This window comes from Procambarus clarkii, chromosome 19 (assembly GCF_040958095.1).
Source record: "Procambarus clarkii isolate CNS0578487 chromosome 19, FALCON_Pclarkii_2.0, whole genome shotgun sequence".
In the NCBI taxonomy this organism is placed as follows: Eukaryota; Metazoa; Arthropoda; class Malacostraca; order Decapoda; family Cambaridae; genus Procambarus; species Procambarus clarkii.
In genome coordinates, this window is record NC_091168.1 from 32,776,237 (window position 1) to 32,799,084 (window position 22,848).

At 42.0% G+C, this 22,848-nt stretch overlaps 1 protein-coding gene across 1 annotated transcript in view; it reads left to right on the forward strand.

Moving 5' to 3' along the window:
- Window positions 1-22,848, forward strand: part of skd (mediator complex subunit skuld) — a gene marked incomplete in the record, with an annotated part of 189,800 nt that overhangs the window by 121,221 nt on the left and 45,731 nt on the right. Inside the window, 1 exon segment of the mRNA XM_069327253.1 lies at window positions 2,145-3,944. Within this exon segment, the coding sequence (XP_069183354.1) occupies window positions 2,145-3,944 (1,800 nt within the window).

The following is a 22,848-nucleotide window of genomic DNA, read 5'->3' on the forward strand; positions in this document are numbered from 1 at the left end:
ACATTTTGTTGCTGTTTGGCGCTCTCGGCGAGTGATCTGCATAGTTTTTTATTTGGTGTTGATACTCCTTATGCTTGGGCGGCATTTTATAGGTATGCTCTTATAGACAATTTCATTGCGAACACAGTGATACCAAATTTAAATACGTGCGCCTTCAATTATTGTCAGGACAGTCAAAAGAGTGTACACTTTTTCGGTCTTACCGCGTAGGCGCGCGAAGTGCCGAAAGCATCTGGGGTATTTTTTTTTTTGAGCGCCGAGAGCGCGAAAGTGTTAATATTTTGTACATCATAATATTTAAGGAGGATTCCTTGCAGATACACAGGAATTGATCACCATTTGGAAGACCACATCTTTACACTAAAGATTGTTTATAATGTTACGACCACCACATAATACCACCCCTGCCTGTGATACTACCACCCACCACCACCACCACAACCACAACCACCACATAATACCACCCCTGCCTGTGATACTACCACCCACCACCACCACCACAACCACAACCACCACATAATACCACCCCTGCCTGTGATACTACCACCCACCACCACCACCACAACCACCACATAATACCACCCCTGCCTGTGATACTACCACCCACCACCACCACCACAACCACCACATAATACCACCCCTGCCTGTGATAACTGTCCTCCGTATTCTAATTACACCAGTTAGTAATCATCGCACACCTCCCACTAAATGACCCAGTACTCACTGAACCCTCTACTAATTATACCACCCTGTATTCATTACACCACCTTGAAATCATTACACCCATCCTCCAGTTTAGATAATACTTTTTGTACTATTCACTTTACTGTCCAAAAAAATGAAGCTAAACGCCAAAGTTAAATATTCCTATGCCTAGTATAGCATATATATATGTACTATTTTAGGCCTCATAGCATGTATTAGCCTTATGAAGGCTAGGATCAGGTTTAAGTTTTCTTTGCAACAACAAAACAAAGCCTTTCCTGGTTTGTCCAAATTTAATAGTACCGATTTTTACTTTCCAGTAGTCTTTTATGTCAATTTATGTACGATGGGGCTCATTGTTACTATAAGCACTACATAAACAGGAAGATGGGCTGAATCATTACACCCTTTTTGTACTAATTACAACACCCTGTACTAGTTAGACTCGTTAGTCATGAAATACTGCCAGTCGGAGTGCTTACTTATCAGTGACTACAGAGTAAGATCTAGCACTTTCTGGCCCGCCACATACCCATATATATCTGGTGTGCTAGCTTAACTTAACCTTTCTCAATATTAATGTTTTTATATTTTTTTGTTTATAGTTATAGATGGAATTGGCTTCAACAACCTCTTCCTTCAATTCATTCCATTGCCTACCACCTGTACAGGGAATGAAAACTCCCTTACATCTCTCTCTTAATTCAATTACATGTCCAGCTTCCATTGATGCTTGTCCATTGTCCTACCTCTTTGTCCACTGTCTATTTCCCTGAAGATCTTGTACATAGGTATCATGTGCCCCTTTGTTTCTTCTCTCCTCTAAGGTTGTGATGCTTCTCTCGGCCTGTCCTCATAGCTGAGGTGTCTCAGTTCTGGTACTAGTCTAGTTGCAATCCTCTCAACTTTCTCAAGTTTCTTCTTATACTACACAAAGTGTGGCTTCCAAGCTGGTGCTGCATATGCAAGTAATGGTCTCGCATAGGCAAAATGTATGGACTTACGACTCTTTGTTTAGTATCTTTAATGATGTTTTTATGTTTGCTAGCTTCTCATATGCTGCTGATATTATCCTGTTCACCTGCACTTCTGGTGTTAGTGGTGGGATCAGGTCTACTCACAGGTCTTTTTCTCTTATTGTTACATGTGTCTTTTTCTTTATGGGGTAGTTAAATATAGGTATCCTGTTTCTCTTAATCATTATGATTACATTTATTTGGATTGAATTCCAGCAGCCATTTATCTGCCTGCTCCTAGAAATTTGTCACGGTCGTCTTACAGCACCCTACTGTTTGTATGCCTATTGTGTACTTGCCTTACGTAGCTTTGCACTACAACTTTATACCAAGTTTGCAATATAAATTGTTTAAAGTATTGCAAGATATATTTATTTGATGGCAAATATTTGTATTGCAATTTTAATTGAGCAACTTTTTCAGGTGACATTCCCAGACCACACGCCGCCTGGATCTAACAAACCTTCTGGAGGACCCGAGGACACTGCTGCAGTCATTAATAATAAAAGCAGTGGAGGTGGAAATAACAAATCCAGTGTGAATACGAGTCTTGTGGAGTTGACCAAGATGTTTCCGACACCCCCATCCCACGAACACAATCCCGACCACGACACTGCTTTAGATGATGCAGCATCTCAGGTCATCAGTATTAAGCAGGAGCGTATAGAAGAACCTAGGATCATAAATACGCTCGAACCCTCTGGTATTCCCATTAAAGAAGAACCGGCACAGATTCTTGCCGTTTTCCGGCCGCCGTCTGTGGCCATGTTCGTTGGATCAACAAAGTATGCTCCACTCACAAACCTTCCCAGTCAGGAGCATAAAACAATTATCACTATTCCAGAAGAATGGGTGTACAAGCCTTCTTGGCAATTTTCAGTCTCCGACAAGTCTCACGGATCAGCTCCTCCAATGGTCCATATGGGGCCCCATCATGGGGGCCCACCTGCTGGTGGTCATGGTCAGAAGGTGGGAATATCTCCCATATCACCCATGCCCTCCAGTATTGGAGGCCCTGTATCAGACGGTGGTCCTGGGTCTCAACGTGGTCCTGGTAGTGTTGGTGGTCCTGCATCGGCAGGTCCACCTATCAACTATGAACTACCATCGCCAGCATCCAATCAGTCATCATACCTCAACAAGACACTGCCGTCGGTAGAGCCTCCTACAATGGGGCTTAACCAAGTACCTGAAGCAAATTCCCTCATTGTTAATATTGCACTACAAGACTCTAGTGTCAACCTGTTTAGAGATCACAATTTTGACTCGTGCACGATGTGTGTGTGTAACAATAGCCCCAAAAATGTAGGTAATATCCGTGGCAATGATGGGACACTTTATTTGCCGCCTACACATTTAAGTGTGGAAGAAGAAAGTATTATATGTACTTGTGGTTTCTCTGCCGTAGTGAATAGAAGGTTAGCCTTTCAGGCTGGGTTGTTTTATGAGGACGAAGTGGACCTTACTGGCCTCCATGAGGCTTTAGCAACTGAACGCAAGAAACAGTCATTACTATTGTTAATGGATAATAAAGGTGCAGATAATCCCGACCGTGAAACCAGTATTCTAGATCAGATACCTCAGTCTATGTTTCGTCTCTTGCAAAGCCAGTGCTTAGTAACGTTAAGTACTCCATCTAGTGTTATATATAGATCAACAACTGTGTACCAAAATACTAGACGAGATATTTTATTAAATTTAGTGGATTATAAGGATGGAAACGAGATAGCATGTATGGCGGTTGAACAGTCTCGGGGTGCAAACCTTAGTGATAGTGAAAGTGGCTCCCCAGCAATCAGACTACAGTGCATGCACAAATGGTGCTATTACCAGTTTGATGGTCCCAGATGTTCGAAAGATATTATACGGTGTATGAAGGCCCTTCAGCCTCACTTACAAGAAGCTATACAAAAGAAAGGGCGAAGAGTCAATTGGGAACCAGTGTTCAGTGTTGACGGACCTCTCACCTGGCGACAGTTCCATCGTATGGCTGTGAGAGGCACGGAGGATATGGCAGAACCATTACCTATTCCCATGCTATTGACTGGTCATGATAGAGACTGGTTATCTATAGCACCACAGTCACTCAGACACTGGGAAAAGTTACTTCTGGAGCCGTACTCACAACAGCGAAACGTTGCGTATGTTGTGGTTGCCCCAGACAACGAGTTTATTCTTAATCATGTGCGCACCTTCTTCAAGGAATTGTCTTCTATATATGAGGTGAGTTTATTTTTTGTCTTATTATTGATTGTTTTATAATTATTACTGATTTGTAATCATTATTGTTTTGTAATTGTTGTGTGCAGATGTGGTTAGAAGAATTTTTATGACTGCCAGTATTTATTTTCTAAATTGTTTTTATATATATATAATATAATATAATATATTTACATAATGTTTTGCCCTACACCAGCCACTGGAAAATGGTTATCCATGAGTATGATGCTATAGGTAATTGTAACAATTAAAAGTGAGACTTGTATTATTATTGTTGCTTTTAGCATCTCCAATTACTAATTAAGGTATGAATGTGCGTTTAGAAGTAGTTCATAAGTGCCTTTGTATTCTGTGTGGGATGTGGCTTTATTTAGAAAATCGAGAAACTTAGGTAATTGATTTTAGTTTTTATGTAATGGCACAAATAATATTGTTTAAAACCCCTCTCACTGTCGCTGTATTTGTAAAGCCTTGCACTCTAAAGGGGAAAATATAGACAAATCCATTGAAGGTGTACAGTACTTTTATGCAAATGTTAGAGGAAACCCTCAAGACTTCTTCCTGGCTATGATGTGCTTGCTCCAAGCTGTGAGGGTAATAGCTAAAGTACCCATAAGCACCAAGACAAAATACCCGACTTCAATTTTGACCTCGCATGTTTCATAATGATATGTTATCTTTTACTTCACTACGTGAATACTGATAAATATTCCAGTTTATCACTTGGCTTATCCAAAATAATGTGTATTTAGTCTTTGTGTTGTTATTGGTCACTTGCATGCTTGGTATCCCATGTGTATCTCATGGAGGTCATTGGTGCTGCTCTGGAATTTTGGGCATTTGATTAGGTATACACTAAGTGACTTGTCCGAGGGGGAAGACCATTGGCACTGACATCTGTTGCCTCTATGAGATATGATGACCCAGGTGATGTGTGGAACTACTCTGGTGGAAAATAAAATCTTGTGAAAATGCAATCAGTGGATTTACACATGACAAATTTTTGCTGTGGAACAAATTTTTACAAGTAAATCTATGGAGTAGTGTGTGGAATCAAATTCACTGGTCCAAAATTTTTCTCAAGATATTTCACATTATTGTTATTTTATTGCTATAACAAAGCTATATAAATTTGATAGCTTTTGTTAATTTTCGATTTATAATAATTTTGGTTCTTGGGATTGGTGTTCCCTAATGGGTTCACTCTTGTAAATTCTCTGAATCTTTGATAGTGACCATATCTGCACTAACTTGTACCACCTAATCTAAAATATTGGTTTACCGTTGTGAAACACACACACACACACGCACTACTATGCCTTTGGATAAATATTTTATGGTTATTACACAAGTTAAATATAGTAAGCATAAATGTGAAGATCAAAAGCTGTGCTTTTCATCACCGACACTTACTCTTCCTGGGTTGATGTTGTGTGACAGAAACATTTCTCGGGTATATCAACAGGTGCCACTGCTCCTGGTCCCTTAACACGCAGATTCAGGATGCTCCCTGCTGGAGTAGTGATAATTGTTTACTACACACTGTCAAAGAGGAGTGATGACATTGACAGCTGTTGCCTGTCAATGTCGCTGAAATTCTGAATCTATAGTATCTCCATGAATTGTTTTTAGTGCGTTCCTGGATATACATTAGTTTTCTATTGTAAACAGCCCTAGGTTTTTATTGTACCATGTCCAACAGAGATAGAAATGCAGAAAATACATCTCTGGTGCAGAGAAAATGAAGATAGAAGAAATCAAAATGTTAATGGAAATTTCTCTAGGGGAAAATGTTTGCAAAATTTCACCAAACTAATGCATAAAGTAGTTCCATGTCTGTGATAGTATTAGTCGTGTTCAAGTTTAGTAAAATGATAGTTTTGAAAAAAAATAAAAATAGTAAAAAGTTAAAATTAAAACTACAAAGAACAAAATATTAAATAGATAATTCTACGTATGTCACTGCCCATTTTGACGATACTCTGAGATTCGGCTAACTGCCAATACTACTGAACACTGAAACCATTACTAAATTAATGGTAGTAATGGTATTAATGGTCTTCTTTATATATTTATTCTCAATTGTTTTATAAATTTTTGAAAATACCCATTTTTATTTTGTTGGAATTTGAGTGAGAATTTCTAGACATGAAACTACACAAGAGGTGTTGACTCGTTTCAAGAAGGTTGATGCAGCTTTTGGCTCATGTTGTAAACTGTACAGCACAAATATGGTGATCGGATTCCTAATATAAGGTTACGAAGCCTGGAAGAGTGTAGACGAGAGACTGAGGCATCATTAGTCGTCCGGTAAGCATTGATTACATTTCCCTGAGGACAGCCATGTCTCCTCAGAGGTTGAGTGCACTGGGGTTTGCACTTGACTTGATTTGCAAAATCAAGTGCACTGAGTGCACTTGATTTTCATTCAAAAAAAAATTTGCAGGTTTGTATTATGAGGCTGTAATATAAGACTTGTGCAGAAGTGGCGAGGAAGGTGGACTGTTGCCGTGTCCATTGTATTAGTATAACTATGAGTGTTAGAACAACTAGGAGTATTAGCATGGCTGTGTGTGTTAGTACAGCTGGGAGTGTTAGTACAGCTGGGAGTGTTAGTACAGCTGGGAGTGTTAGTACAGCTGGGAGTGTTAGTACAGCTGGGAGTGTTAGTACAGCTGGGAGTGTTAGTACAGCTGGGAGTGTTAGTACAGCTGGGAGTGTTAGTACAGCTGGGAGTGTTAGTACAGCTGGGAGTGTTAGTACAGCTGGGAGTGTTAGTACAGCTGGGAGTGTTAGTACAGCTGGGAGTGTTAGTACAGCTGGGAGTGTTAGTACAGCTGGGAGTGTTAGTACAGCTGGGAGTGTTAGTACAGCTGGGAGTGTTAGTACAGCTGGGAGTGTTAGTACAGCTGGGAGTGTTAGTACAGCTGGGAGTGTTAGTACAGCTGGGAGTGTTAGTACAGCTGGGAGTGTTAGTACAGCTGGGAGTGTTAGTACAGCTGGGAGTGTTAGTACAGCTGGGAGTGTTAGTACAGCTGGGAGTGTTAGTACAGCTGGGAGTATTAGTACAGCTGGGAGTGTTAGTACAGCTGGGAGTGTTAGTACAGCTGGGAGTGTTAGTACGACTAAGTGTGTTAGTACAGCTGGGAGTGTTAGTACAGCTGGGAGTGTTAGTACAGCTGGGAGTGTTAGTACAGCTGGGAGTGTTAGTACAGCTGGGAGTGTTAGTACAGCTGGGAGTGTTAGTACAGCTGGGAGTGTTAGTACAGCTGGGAGTATTAGTACAGCTGGGAGTATTAGTACAGCTGGGAGTGTTAGTACAGCTGGGAGTGTTAGTACAGCTGGGAGTGTTAGTACGACTAAGTGTGTTAGTACAGCTGGGAGTGTTAGTACAGCTGGGAGTGTTAGTACAGCTGGGAGTGTTAGTACAGCTGGGAGTGTTAGTACGACTAAGTGTGTTAGTACAGCTGGGAGTGTTAGTACGACTAAGAGTTTTAGTACAGCTGGGAGTGTTAGTACGACTAAGAGTGTTAGTACAGCTAGGAGTGTTAGTACGACTGAGTGTGTTAGTACAGCTGGGAGTGTTAGTACAGCTGGGAGTGTTAGTACGACTAAGTGTGTTAGTACAGCTGGGAGTGTTAGTACGACTAAGTGTGTTAGTACAGCTGGGAGTATTAGTACGACTAAGTGTGTTAGTACAGCTGGGAGTGTTAGTACGACTAAGTGTGTTAGTACAGCTGGGAGTGTTAGTACGACTAAGTGTGTTAGTACAGCTGGGAGTATTAGTACGACTAAGTGTGTTAGTACAGCTGGGAGTATTAGTACAGCTGGGAGTGTTAGTATGACTAAGTGTGTTAGTACAGCTGGGAGTGTTAGTACGACTAAGTGTGTTAGTACAGCTGGGAGTATTAGTACGACTAAGTGTGTTAGTACAGCTGGGAGTGTTAGTACAGCTGGGAGTGTTAGTATGACTAAGTGTGTTAGTACAGCTGGGAGTGTTAGTACGACTAAGTGTGTTAGTACAGCTGGGAGTATTAGTACGACTAAGTGTGTTAGTTCAGCTGGGAGTATTAGTACGACTAAGAGTGTTAGTACAGCTGGGAGTGTTAGTACAGCTGGGAGTGTTAGTACAGCTGGGAGTATTAGTACAGCTGGGAGTGTTAGTACGACTAAGTGTGTTAGTACAGCTGGGAGTATTAGTACAGCTGGGAGTGTTAGTACAGCTGGGAGTGTTAGTACAGCTGGGAGTGTTAGTACGACTAAGTGTGTTAGTACAGCTGGGAGTGTTAGTACGACTAAGTGTGTTAGTACAGCTGGGAGTGTTAGTACAGCTGGGAGTGTTAGCACAGCTGGGAGTGTTAGTACGACTAAGTGTGTTAGTACAGCTGGAAGTGTTAGTACGACTAAGTGTGTTAGTACAGCTGGGAGTGTTAGTACAGCTGGGAGTGTTAGTACAGCTGGGAGTGTTAGTACGACTAAGAGTGTTAGTACAGCTGGGAGTATTAGTACGACTAAGTGTGTTAGTACAGCTGGGAGTGTTAGTACGACTAAGTGTGTTAGTACAGCTGGGAGTGTTAGTACGACTAAGTGTGTTAGTACAGCTGGGAGTGTTAGTACGACTAAGTGTGTTAGTATGGCTAGCAATTTAATCTGACTGGGAGTGTCTGCCTGCATGACTGGCAGTATCAGTATGATTAGGAAATGAACTTTGTAACTGTAGTGTAAGATTCTAATTTATGCAGGCTATGAGTCACAATAACGTGGCTGAAGTATGTTGACCAGACCACACACTAGAAGTTGAAGGGACGACGACGTTTATGTCCGTCCAGGACCATTTTCAAGTCGATTGTGAGAATCGACTTGAGAATGGTCCAGGATGGACCGAAACGTCGTCGTCCCTTCAACTTCTAGTGTGTGGTCTGGTCAACATTCTAATTTACATTTTAACTTTTCTTTTATTCCATAAATGTGGTGTTGTTACGGTTCAAGAATTGACCCAGATATATATTTATTTTATGTTGTATGTATGTAGAATATCAGGGAACATTTATGTCCTCAAATTGCAAGAATAACCAGAGTTAAATGAAAAATAGTTTGGCTCAGCCCCCCCCCTCCTCGAATTCAGAAACAAGCAAGGTGACACTTGCCTTAATAAATAAAGCTTTCATATTACAATCATTTACTATTAATATAACAAGTACTGTTGACTGCTTTTGTCATTACTGTACTACAGCTACCACTGTTACTATTGTTATTGTTGTTTATAGTATTAGTGGTGTCATCACTGCTGTACAGTGATTCACTAATATTCTACCACCACTCAAATTATATACTAAATGTTGCTTTTAATTTGTCTAAGAAGTAAGCCTGATTTTTACTGGTGTAATAGGTTGTAAAATCAGAGGTAGCTTTACTAGGCAGGCAGTCTCGGGAAATTCAGAATAGTATGTGGCCTTCAGGTAAAAGTGAACAGGTGTGAGGAATTCTGGATAGCATCCTTGATGTTAGTAGAGGTATTAAGGGGGGAAGGCATCTGAAGGGGGGGAGGAGAGTATCAAGGGGCTGCAGGATAGGTTAAGTAGGCATCCTTCAGTCTCGGGAGACTATGGAGTTGCGCTCTGGTTGTCTATCCTGGTGCAGCGTCTCGTGTGACTGATGAGGTCATTCCGAGAGTGGCAGTTCATCCCACACTGAGCATAAAACGAAGTCCGATTCTGGTCTGTCTTCCTGGCTACCGGCTTTCCTTCTTTGCCCCTTTGCCTCCGATTGCTTGGCACGTTGAATCCTCGAGCTTTGAGAGACATTTCTGAACAGACTGCCTCCAGGCTGATCCGTTTGCGGTCAGTGTTTCCCACATGGCAAGATCAACTTCCATGGCTTTCAGGTCCCTCTTGCATACATCTTTACTGTAGCTGGGGTTTGCCTGTTGGATGTTTTCCCTGCGTCAGCTCTTCGTTGGAAGCTGGGAGCCGGTCGGCCGAGCGGACAGCACGCTGGACTTGTGATCCTGTGGTCCCGGGTTCGATCCCGGGCACCGGCGAGAAACACTGGGCAGAGTTTCTTTCATCCTATGCCCCTGTTACCTAGCAGTAAAATTGGTACCTGGGTGTTAGTCAGCTGTCACAGGCTGCTTCCTGGGGGTGGAGGCCTGGTCAAGGACCGGGCCGCGGGGACACTAAAGCCCCGAAATCATCTCAAGATAACCGTACAGGAGATCCTTGGGGATCCTGCCATTGCCCATTCATACCACGTGCCCGAGCCAGTGCATTTCTCTCTGCTTCAGCATTGTGTACATGCTGGTGATTCTAGCTCTCCCCAGGATGCTATTGCTTGTTACCTTGTCCTGCCAGGTGATGTCCAAGATGTCGGAGACAGCGCATGTTGTAGGCGTTCAGCTTTCTTTCCTGACAGATGTGGAGTGTCCAAGATTCACTGCCATATAGGAGAGTGCTCAGGACGCAGGCTCTGTAAACCTGGATCTTTGTATACTGTCAGTTTATTGTTGGTCCACACTTTCTTTGTCAGTCTGGACATGGTTGTAGATGCCTTACTGATGCGTTTGTTGAGCGCTATGTCGAGAGAGAGGGAGTCGGAGATTGTGAAGGTCAGATACACAAAGTCGTGGACGACCAGTTTATAATCAAAGATGCCAATATCAGGTGGGGAGTCCACTCCTTGTCCCATGACCTGTGTTTTCTTCAGGCTGATGGTGAGTCCTGGGAGACAGGCCTCGCTGAAGCGGGTCATGAGCTGTTGGGGGTCACCACTGAGTGGGCGGTGACTGCTGCGGTGTCAGCAAAAAGGAAGTCACATAGACATCTTCGCTGAACCTTTGTCTTGGTTCTTAGCATGGCAAGGTTGAAGAGCTTTCCGTCCGACCTGGCCCGTAGGTAGATGCCTTCTGCAGCATAACTGTGAAGAAAATCCCAAATAGGGTTGGAGCCAGGAAGCAGCCCTGCTTTACTCTGCTTCGGATGTTGAAGGCGTCTGATGTTAAGCCGTCAAAGACCACGGTGCCACTCATGTTCTCGTGGAAAGATCTGGTGATGCTGAGGAGCCTGGGTGGGCATCCGATCTTGGGGAGGATCTTGAACAGGCCATCCCTGCTGACGAGGTCTAAGGCCTTCGTCAGATCTATGAAGGCTACGAAGAGTGTCATCACTGCTGCACAGTGATTCACTAATCTTTTACTACCACTCAAATTGTATGCTAAATGTTTCTTTTAATTTGTCTAAAGATACACAGATATAGGATAGGTTAACCCCTTGGCACGCATGCACAGACAGTATCATCATAAGATTGACCCATGGTGTGCATAACATCATAAGATGTTTTAGACACTTTGCAACACTTGAAACTCCTACTGGTACACACTGTTCTCAATAGGTATTTGAGGCCTCCAGTAAAAATCCACTATCTTAAAAAATTACAAGATTGTTTTTGACATTTTTTCCATTGCTTTGGGTAGGGTTGTTAACAGTATACGAAGACAATTTTTGTTCTACCAAAAAAAAAACAAGAAAATGATGAATCAATATTAGAGAAAATACTTTATTTATCCAATGTTAATTTTGAGAGTTAAAGGTAGTGGAAGAGAGAGAGGAAAACCGGTAGAGAATATTATACAAGTACAGAATGCCAGAGAACTTGGTAACTAGACCTGGTAAAATAATTGTATTTATTTTACTGAGGTAACAAAGATTCGTATTAGCCCATACGGGCTCTCCACAGAAAAACAGCGTTGAATGTAATGAAACGTCATTTTCTTGGTGAGACCCAGAGAAATCTCCATCATCCCACCCTTCCTCCAGTAGGCAGTTTTTTTGCATTTTAGGTATTCCCATTCCCTTTCCTATTCCCTTGCTCCCCCTTTTCCCTCCCAGGGAGAGGGGAAAGCTGCACGGACAGCGGTGCGGCGGCCGTGGTGACATTATGCTCGTTTGCTTGTTTTCTGATTGGGGAGTTCTGCCTGCTCATTCGGCTTTTGGTTTACAAATTTTAACCAGCAGTAGTTTGTTTTGGGATTCCTACCTTTCTGGGTGCCTGACCTGGTAGTTGGCAGACAGACTGCTGCCAACCACATGGAAGGGGTGTCTATAGGCCATTGCTCCTCGTGCCTCTCTGAGGGAGCCAGGTTCTGGCTCGTGGTTTTTGGTAAGCCTAGAACCCCATTGATTGATTGTTGCCACGATCTAATATATACACATCAGCCTGTTTTTTTTTTTTTTTTTTTTTTTTTTTTTTTTTTTTTTTTTTTTTTTTTTTTTTTATTACCATCTTCGGTTTGTTTTGTGATGCCTACCTTTCTGGGTGCTAGCCTTGGTTGATGGCAGATATGGAATGCTTCCAAACACAAGGGGGGGGTTTCCATAGGCATTGCTTCCCTAGCCTCTCTGAGGGGGCCAGGTTCTGACTCGAGGTTCCCGGTAGGTATAAGAACTCCAATCGACTGATGCCATGGTCTAATATATAGTATATCTATCAGCCCGGTAAGGTCCGATCGAGGAGCCTCCAGGGAAACCCAGAAAAGCTCACCCAGAAAATAGTTTCATTACATTCAATGCTGTAATGAATTTCATGTCATTGAAATACAATGAATTTGTAATTTCATTATTTTTTTTTTTTTTTTTTTAGTCTTCATCCTTTAAGTACTGTAACGTTTTTGTTGGAGGCTGTTCATCAAGAGTTGCAAGAGGAAATGCCAGAACTGAACAGAAAACTGATAAATCAGCAGTGAAATAAAGAAGTAAAATGAGAATTTGAGTGATAAATGTACAAATTTAGTTAGACAATGGCACCATGAGAAAAGTATTCAAAGTGTGAGGTCAGATCTAGATGCTACTAGTGTGAGGTCAGACATGACTGCTGCTAGGGTGTAGTGGGACGGAGCTGCTGCTAGGGTGTAGTGGGATGGAGCTGCTGCTAGGGTGTAGTGGGACGGAGCTGCTGCTAGGGTGTAGTGGGACGGAGCTGCTGCTAGGGTGTAGTGGGACGGAGCTGCTGCTAGGGTGTAGTGGGACGGAGCTGCTGCTAGGGTGTAGTGGGACGGAGCTGCTGCTAGGGTGTAGTGGGACGGAGCTGCTGCTAGGGTGTAGTGGGACGGAGCTGCTGCTAGCGTGTAGTGGGACGGAGCTGCTGCTAGCGTGTAGTGGGACGGAGCTGCTGCTAGGGTGTAGTGGGACGGAGCTGCTGCTAGGGTGTAGTGGGACGGAGCTGCTGCTAGGGTGTAGTGGGACGGAGCTGCTGCTAGGGTGTAGTGGGACGGAGCTGCTGCTAGGGTGTAGTGGGACGGAGCTGCTGCTAGGGTGTAGTGGGACGGAGCTGCTGCTAGGGTGTAGTGGGACGGAGCTGCTGCTAGGGTGTAGTGGGACGGAGCTGCTGCTAGCGTGTAGTGGGACGGAGCTGCTGCTAGCGTGTAGTGGGACGGAGCTGCTGCTAGGGTGTAGTGGGACGGAGCTGCTGCTAGCGTGTAGTGGGACGGAGCTGCTGCTAGGGTGTAGTGGGACGGAGCTGCTGCTAGGGTGTAGTGGGACGGAGCTGCTGCTAGGGTGTAGTGGGACGGAGCTGCTGCTAGCGTGTAGTGGGACGGAGCTGCTGCTAGCGTGTAGTGGGACAGAGCTGCTGCAAGCGTGTAGTGGGACAGAGCTGCTGCAAGCGTGTAGTGGGACGTGGATGCCGCAAGCGTGTAGTGGGACGGAGCTGCCGCTAGGGTGTAGTGGGACGGAGCTGCCGCAAGCGTGTAGTGTGACGGAGCTGCCGCTAGGGTGTAGTGGGACGTAGCTGCTGCAAGCGTGTAGTGGGACATGGCTGCCGCTAGGGTATAGTGGGACATGGCTGCCGCTAGGGTATAGTGGGACGGAGCTGCCGCTAGGGTATAGTGGGACGTAACTGCCGCTAGGGTGTAGTGGGACGGAGCTGCTGCTAGGGTGTAGTGGGACGTAGCTGCTGCAAGCGTTTAGTGGGACGTAGCTGCTGCTAGCGTGTAGTGGGACGGAGCTGTTGCTAGTGTGATCAGGTTAGCCTTCAACACTGCCAGGTGCAAGAAATAATTTTTTTAATTTTTTTGTTTTTTCTAAGATTGTTAAAATGTGTTCCTTGATGCTGGGAAAAATAATAATAAAATCGTAAGTGACTTATTTTGGCCGCAATAGGGGAAGGAAGTCTGGCAAAATTGAGGCGCTGATAGAGTAAGCATTCCGCAGCGGTCTCCTCGACCCGCGCTGTCAGGCGGGAGTTGCCACAGATATTATTACCTAATTATTTCAATGTGTCTGATTTTTTCTCTGCTTTTTTACAGTAATAATATTGAATAGTATATAGTGTGATATATTTATTTAATAAAATGAGTGAACCATTGCTATACTCAAAAGTATGGTGTACATATTAGTGATTCAATTATGATGTTCATAAAACAATAAACAAATAGTTTTGCTGTTACACTATACACATGTTATATATATACAGTATATATAAGTATCTGCACGTTTTGTTCACCATAGTGAACCAATAAGTTGGCATGGTGAGTCCAAACAAGAGTAGCGGCCACACACCAGCCAGTAGACGCTACCTCCCTCCCTCCTTCAACACCTTACTCGCCATCATTCTTCCTCCCACAATACTGGTTTTGCACCCTTTTAGGGTGATAAAAAATGATAAAAATAGATGGTTGATAGAAGTGACCACAAATGCTAAACATTGCAGAATGACGTGAGGATGAGGAAGTGTCTGAATGGCTAAAACAGAACTTGGAGGCAACAAAACAAATTAACAGAGAAAGGTGCTAGTCTTGTTTATTTCATACAAGGTGGTAGGGGTCAGAGTACTGGTCCCCCCCATGACAGCTACCTTGTCGCGGTGGTGGGGCTTGAATGCTTTGTTCGACCCCAGCTGACTCTGTTGGTGGGTTCTTTCAGACACCTTGTAGGGTCTCCCATGCCACAGTGCCTGCTGGGGTAGAGGCAGGACCAAAGCTGTCTGTGGCTTTGCCACCCATGTGTTTGTGTTTGCATGGAGTCCTGTATATTCCATTTCCCTTCTAGAAATTTAACGTACTAGGTGGCCATGTCTCCTGGAGAGTAACACTTCTTTGCTGGAAGCATAGTGGTATGCCGGGAGCTTTTGGCTAGTGGGCCTAGCTAGACCTGGGTTAAGTGGGTATTAGAGGGTGTTTCTCTATAGGTTTCTGGATTGACATTTTAGCTGGCAACGTTTCTGACATCTCTTGCTTAAAACTCTTAGTTAAAATAATTAATGGGCCTTGCTTCCCCCAGTCCATATTTGTACTGAAAATCATGATCAAGCCAGCATTTGCTCTTTTTCTCTAAGCAAGATTTCTGTGATTACCTGCACTCTTCCTTTTACCCTTTGGTTTGCACAAGTTTTTTTTCTCTCCCTGTTTGGCTGTGTGGCGGGTGGAGGCACAGGGAGGGGACGTTTATTTTTTTCCTTTTTCAGCTTAGACCTCTTAACCTTATTCCTGAATGTATTGGACTCCCATGTTGGGCTCTTTTCTTTCTTCCCAGAAGGGAGTCCTCTGATGGCCCCACAGCTTCTGGTGTCTTATGCACTGTGGCTCCACCCACTGATTGATCACCCTAATGACCATGCCCTTCTGCCATTATATGGTAGTGGTTACCACTGTTGCTGCCCAGGTGTGACCAGCTCTTTGTTCCTAAGGGATTCTTTGATAATTGTAATGACAGCACAGTGTACCCCCCTCCCCCTCATTACTCCAGGAAGGCCATGGTATCATTTACAACCTCAAATCTACTAATACCTTGCATGCTACTATATTCAGTGATATGTTCCACCTACAATTCTCAAATATTTTTATAATTACAGTATTGTATACGTACTAACAAGCATGCATTTGTTGTTGATAGTGCAAAATAACCCTTTTTTAAAAGCAGAAGTGTAGTAAGTATGCTTTGAGAATTTTACCAGCATCAAGGGTGCAAGACTTGTTAACACTCCCTCTACATAAAAGGGAAATAATTAATCAACCTCTCATGGTGCTCAAAGAAGACCCTGATAACACCTCCAAAGGGTACCTGATAACTAAGCTGGGATTCATACATTAGGCTGTGAACAGCTGCACCCAACAGCCCAGTCAGAGACGGCTGTGAGGACATTGATCCCTGGGATCAAGAACTGGTAGATCCAGCTACATATTCACCCAATTCAGTCCATTGGCTTGAATGTTATCTTCGGCCCCTTACAGTCTGACACTTACTCTTAATATCGAGGTCAAGTTTCATCAACAGGTTGACCATTGGTAGATTCTGGTAAGTCACTGAAGTGTCCAGTTGAATGCTAGTGAGGGTACTATATCCTTGCCAGTTGTTCCTTGGAGACAGAAATCATTAGGACTACCATGAGAATATTGTCATTTTTTGGGGTACATTGCTGTCCAGGTGGACACATTCACCTGCTCATCCTTATGGTGAGCATTCTAGCCCCCTCTGTATCATTAGATAACATTTAATGGTCGAATTTTCCCAGCCATGGTTCTCCTAGGCAGGGACAAATGTTCTGTCCAGAAATAAACAAACCCCCACACCAATGCAATATTTGTTGGAATTGTGGCAATGACCCTTTGGTTTGCAGACGTGCATTTTTTTTTTTACCGTTGTTTTAGATTTAGCTACTCTGAACAAAAGTTCCAAGTAGCACGGGCTACGGTGAGTCTGTAGTGGACTTACCTGGCAAAGGAGCGGGGCTGTATGTGCTGTCCCCCCCCCTCATCCCCCCACCCTTTATGGCGATTGTGAACACATCAGCATCCACTTATTTGTTTGATAATGTGACCCATGGAGTGATAGCCAATAAAATGAGATAAATAGGAGCAATAGATAAAGATAGGCAATGGATATCCAGTTTGTCAAGCAGGTCAAGCAAAATGCAAAGAGTAAGTCAAGCTAAAGCAAATCCAAGCACAGTGAAAGCTCTTTCCCCAGTGACACAGCCCATGCATCGCTGTATACACTGGGATACAGATGTATACCCATTGTCAACACCTGCATCAGAGAAGCTCCAGCATATTTCAACAATCCTAAGTATTGTAGTACAGGTTGATGATAGTGAGTGGTGTCCCAAGGAACATAAAGGTGTAGTGCTTTGGAAAAATAGGTGAAATAACACAAATGTGCCAAGTGAAGTGAAAAAATTGGATGAGAAAATGTTGCCCCAGTGTTCACAGTACAGACGACAAAATTCAAGATGGCCGCCGGCAAGAGGAAAAACAAAACAGAGCTAGAGTTTGGTGGTTTCAGTGAAGAAAGCATTGATATAAGCAGTCTACACACAAGTTGGCAAAATTAGATATTATAGTGAACTATTATATAGAAATAATCAGCAAATTGAAAGAAGGTAATGATCACTTGAGTAGCAAAGTTTTAGGTCTTGAGGGGTTAGTGAAAGACTTGTGCAAGGACAAGAATCATTTGGAAACAAATTGCAAAGCCATGGAAGAGGAAAATAAACTCTTAAAAATAGCTGTGGAAGACTTTAAAGCAAATTTAAACATAAATGACTATAATAGGTTAGGTAAAGAAATTCAACAGGAAAAACTGCTTTTGTCAGCACAGATGGAGGAAGTTACACAGGGAATAGAACAGTGCAAGAAAGATATGCAACTTGCCTATGCACAAGTGGCCAAGGAGAAGGAAAAAATTGAAGAAGCAGTAAAGGAAGTCAAACACTGCAGCAACCAGGATAAAACAAACATTAGGCTGGAAGTGAGAAAGGAGCTGGCATCTAACCCGAAATTGGTGCAAAACACAGTTGATCGGAGTAAGTCCCTGATAATGTTTGGTTGCAAAAAAAGGGGGGATAACATCAAGGTCAGTAAGAGCTGTAGAAGAGAAAGTAGTAGATAAAATTGTTGGCCTCATGGAAGGTCTTACTACAATAGAGAATGTCTGCGACTACAGGAGGATTGGGAAGTATGTAAAAGGGAAAGATCGACCTTTGAGGATCACCCTAAATGGTGCCAAACAAATGGAAAAAGTACTAAGGAATACTAGAAAATTACAAAGTGACGAGGGAGGGAAAGTATGGTCGTTAAGATGAGATCTTTCAAAAGAAGACAGAGAAGCTGAAACTAAACCTCGTAGAGGCAAAACTTCTAAATGAAAGCAGGAACGAAGAAATAATTTTTTTCTACAAAGTGATAGGGGTAGGCAAGCCAGTAAAATGGTACAAAAAGGCAAATCAATAAAATCACTAGAGAAAGGGGTAGTGAAGAATAAAGAGAGGGAGAACATGTTCCTGAAAATTGCATACACCAACATGGAGTGAGATAAAAGATATTGGAGTTAAGTGATGTAATACAACTGCAGATGCCAGACATTGTTGCACTCACAGAGACAAAACTTGATGATATTTTAAATGAGGTCATATTCCCAAGGGGCTACTCAGTTTGGAGACAGGACAGAAAAATTAGGAAAAGCAGTGGTGTTGCTGTGTTGCTGAAAGAACACCTAAAGGTAAATGAAATAATGATTGCCAATCCACGAGAAATTGACTTAATAGCACTAGATATCTGCAATCAGGATGATAAACTAATGATCATAAATGCATATAGTCAAACGCCAAGCAACACATTGACAGCGTTATATGACAAAAGAGTGCTAGGAAGACGGGACACCATGAGCGTAGCTCTCATCCTGTAACTACACTTAGGTAATTACACAGAAGGAGCTGGATAATAAATGAGAGGGCCTTATAACAATAATGAGAGAGATTATATAGCAAAAGTGGATAAAGATAGATTACTACTGTTAGTAGTTGGCAACTTCAGCTAGAAATCCATAGACTAAGAAGCATATGAAGCTAGAACAGAGGACTTTTGGACCTCTAGATTTGTAGACCTCATCCTGGAAACATTCTTGTATCAACATGTTAAAACAAGCTACAAGGATGAGGAAAGGGGATGTTTCCTCCATGCTAGATTTGATATTTACCAGGAAAGGGGAAGAGTGATTTGACATTCAGTACCTTCCTTCCTTCCTTGGGTAAAAGTGACCATATCTTTTTGGGAATAAAGTATGCAATGCATTATAATCTGAAAGAAAATAAGGAGGTTGAAGTTGAAAAACCTGACTTCAGGAGAACACATAATGGGGACCTTAAAATTTTTTTTAATGAGTATAATTGGACAGACTTGTTGCTAGGCATGGAAGTAAATGAGATGTATGTCATGTTCTGTGAAATATATAATAAAGGCACAAAAAAATTTATACCAAAGCAGAGATGCAGAACCAGGAAACCAAATTGGTTCAGCAGAAATTGCAAGAGGGCCAGAGACCAAAAGACTCAACAAATGGAATCAATATAGGAAAAGGCCAAACCCCCAAACATACCAGCGATACAAAGATGCGAGAAACAACTACACGGCAGTGAGGAGAGAGGCAGAAAGAAATTTTGAAAAAGGAATTGCGAACAAATGTAAAACAGAACCGGGCCTATTCTATAAATTCATAAACAAATTGCAGGTAAAGGATAATATTCAGAGGTTGAAAATGGGGAAACAGATTCACGGAAAATGAAAATGAAATGTGTGAAACATTAAATGAAAAATTCCAAAGTGTGTTTGTACAAAATGAAATCTTCAGGGAACCAGACACAATAAGAATTCCAGAGAACAACATAGAGCACATAGAGTTGTCTAGAGACGAAGTGGAAAAAATGCTCAAGGAGCTAAGTAAGAACAAAGCAGTTGGTCCAGATGGTTTCACCATGGGTTCTGAGAGAATGTGCACCTGAGCTCAGCATTCCACTTCAACTGATTCTTCAGCCATCCCTGTGGACAGGAGTTGTAGCTGATGTGTGGAAAAAGGCTAACATCATTCCAATCTACAAAAGTGGCAGCAGGGAAGACCCCCCTCAATTATAGAAATGTATCATTGACAAATGTCATAGTCAAAATATTGGAAAAAATAATTAAAGTAAATGAACACCTGGAGAAAAACGATATAATATCAGACAGACAGTATGGTTTTCAATCTGGAAGATCCTGTGTAACGAACTTATTCAGTTTCTATGATCGAGCCACAGAGATTTTACAGGAAAGAGATGGTTGGGTTGACTGCATCTATCTGGACCTAAAAAAGGCTTTTGACAGAGTTAGACATAAGAGGTTGTTCTGGAAACAGGAACACATTGGAGGGGTGAAAGGTAAGCTGCTAACATGGATGAAAAATTTTCTGACTGATAGAAAAATGAGGGCAATAATCAGAGGCAATGTATCGGATTGGAGAAATGTCACAAGCGGAGTACCAGAAAAATGAGGGCAATAATCAGAGGCAATGTATCGGATTGGAGAAATGTCACAAGCGGAGTACCACAGGGTTAAGTTCTTGCACCGGTAATGTTCATTGTTTACATAAATGATCTACCAGATGGAATACAGAACTATACGAACATGTTTGCTGATGATGCTAAGATAATAGGGAAGATACGAAATGTAGATGATTGTCATGCCCTTCAAGAAGACCTGGACAAAATAAGTATATTGAGCACCACTTGACAGATTGAATTTAATGTGAATAAATGCCATGTTATAGAATGTGGAATAGGAGAACATAGACCCCACACAACCTATAAATTGTGAGAAATCTTTAAAGAATTCTGATAAAGAGAGAGATCTAGGGGTGGTTCTAGATAAAAAAAACTGTCACCTGAGGACCACATTAAGAATATTGTGTGAGGAGCCTATGCTACACTTTCTAACTTCAGAATTACTTTTAAATACATGGAGAAATACTAAAGAAATTGTTCACAACTTTTGTTAGATTTAAGCTGGGAATATGCAGCGGTTGAAGTGCTTTCTTAAGAAGCACATCAACAAACTGGAAAAGATGTAAAGACATGCCACTAAATAACTCGCAGAACTGATGAACAGGAGCTACGAGGAGAGGTTAGAAGCATTAAATATGCAAAAACTAGAAGATGAAGAAAAAGAGAGACGATATGATCACTACATACAAAATAGTAACAGGAATCTATAAAATTGATAGGGAAGAATTCCTGAGACGTTGAACTTCAAGAACAAGAGGTCATAGATTTATACTAACGAAACAAAGCTGCTGGAGAAATATAATACAGTATACGAAAATTCACTTTTGTAAACAGAGTGGTAGACGGTTGGAACAAGTTAGGTGAGAAGGTGATGGAGGCCAAAACTGTCAGTACTAGTAATTTCAAAGCGTTATACAGTATGACAAAGAGTGCTGGGAAGACGGGACATCACGAGCGTAGCTCTCATCCTGTAACTACACTTGGGTAATTACTGCTTTTTTCTTATTCTTATATCAGACATTGACAAAAATACATCACTACTTTGTGTCATCCTTTTGCAGACAATGCAAAAATCACCTTGAAGATTACTTATGTAGAAGACATTGAAAATGGCAACGGAAAATAACATGTTTAACATGATACATTCTAGATACTGTGGTATGATAAACATGAAGAACTTAAACAAAATGCAGGGGAACAAGACACAGTCGGATCCACTCATAGTAGAAAAATAACATGTAAAGGATCTGGAAATAATGTCAGATGCCCTAATGTTTAGTGAACATAATAAAGAGAATATAGCATCAGCCCGGAAAAATGATGGGATGGATTATGAGAACATTAAACTCTAGAATGCTATTGCAATGTTCCTACTTTCCAGGTCATTTGTGCTCTATCGTCTTGAGTACTGCTCGGTACTTTCATTAGTTATGGCCACTTTGTTTACATTTATTAAACAGGTTATGAGCTTCGAAACTTCACAATCTAAGGTTGTTATTGTTATAAGCAACCTCGTACTGCTTCAGAGCTCAACTGTTTAATGAATGTAAACAAACTAGCTATAATTGTTGGAAGATGTACAGGTCTCGTAAGTGGCTGTGTAAATACTTGAAGACTCCTGGCCCTGATACATGGTTCGATTGCTTTGTACAGGCCTCAATTTTGTGTGTAATATCCCTATGTTCATTTTCATTTGCTAGTTTGGCTAACACCAATGTGTGAAGGTGTCCTCATGAACATAATAGTGTGCCTTTACTTTCTAAAGTGTTAAGCATTTTCGATCTTTGTCTTTGTTATGGATTTTGAGTCGCTGTAAGGCATGTGTGTTGCCACGGACTGTAATGAAGTCCTTAGCATGTTCGTCTTCTGTAATACTTATATGAATACCACTACCTTGTGTCTGTAGAAGAAGAGACCCAATCATACACACGTAACTGGACTTGCTTGTTAACATGTGACAGCTCCAGCTCTTGCATGCTCGTCTACTGATCTATCACATTACTTTAGGGAAACATGTCGAATTTGTATAATCCAAACAAATTCTTCATGAATGTAATACTGACAATGAATCATATATCACCCTAACACCATTGTACTTTGAAGTAGCCATAAACAGCATTCCTATGCACTCTGGGCCAAGCTTAGATTACTAGAGTTCTATGCATCAAGAATTGTACTATCATTATCTCTAAACGTCATTTGGAGATGATGCCTAGATACTAGTGTCATCCCGACAAACAGTGGAGACGGCAAAGTTTGGGGAATAGAACTATCTTCCAAAGCCCACTCCATGTATGTTTCAGGTAAGTAAGATGACACAACACATTGAATTACAGCGTCTACATAACACTCGACAACATGGATTCAGAGCAGGGGATACTCCTACCTGTGTAATAGTCAACAAAGTAAAGTCTGGATCACTGTGGAAAAGCTCAGTTCCCCAGGTTACTGTGCTTGCCTCCAGTACTTTTTCTCATTCTCATGTCAGACATAGACAAGGACATAAACTATAGTACTTTCTATAGGATTTTCATCAGTAGACAATATAGAGGATACAGCAAACCTCCAACCTGATATAAATGAGGCCTTTAAATGAGTCACAGAAAAA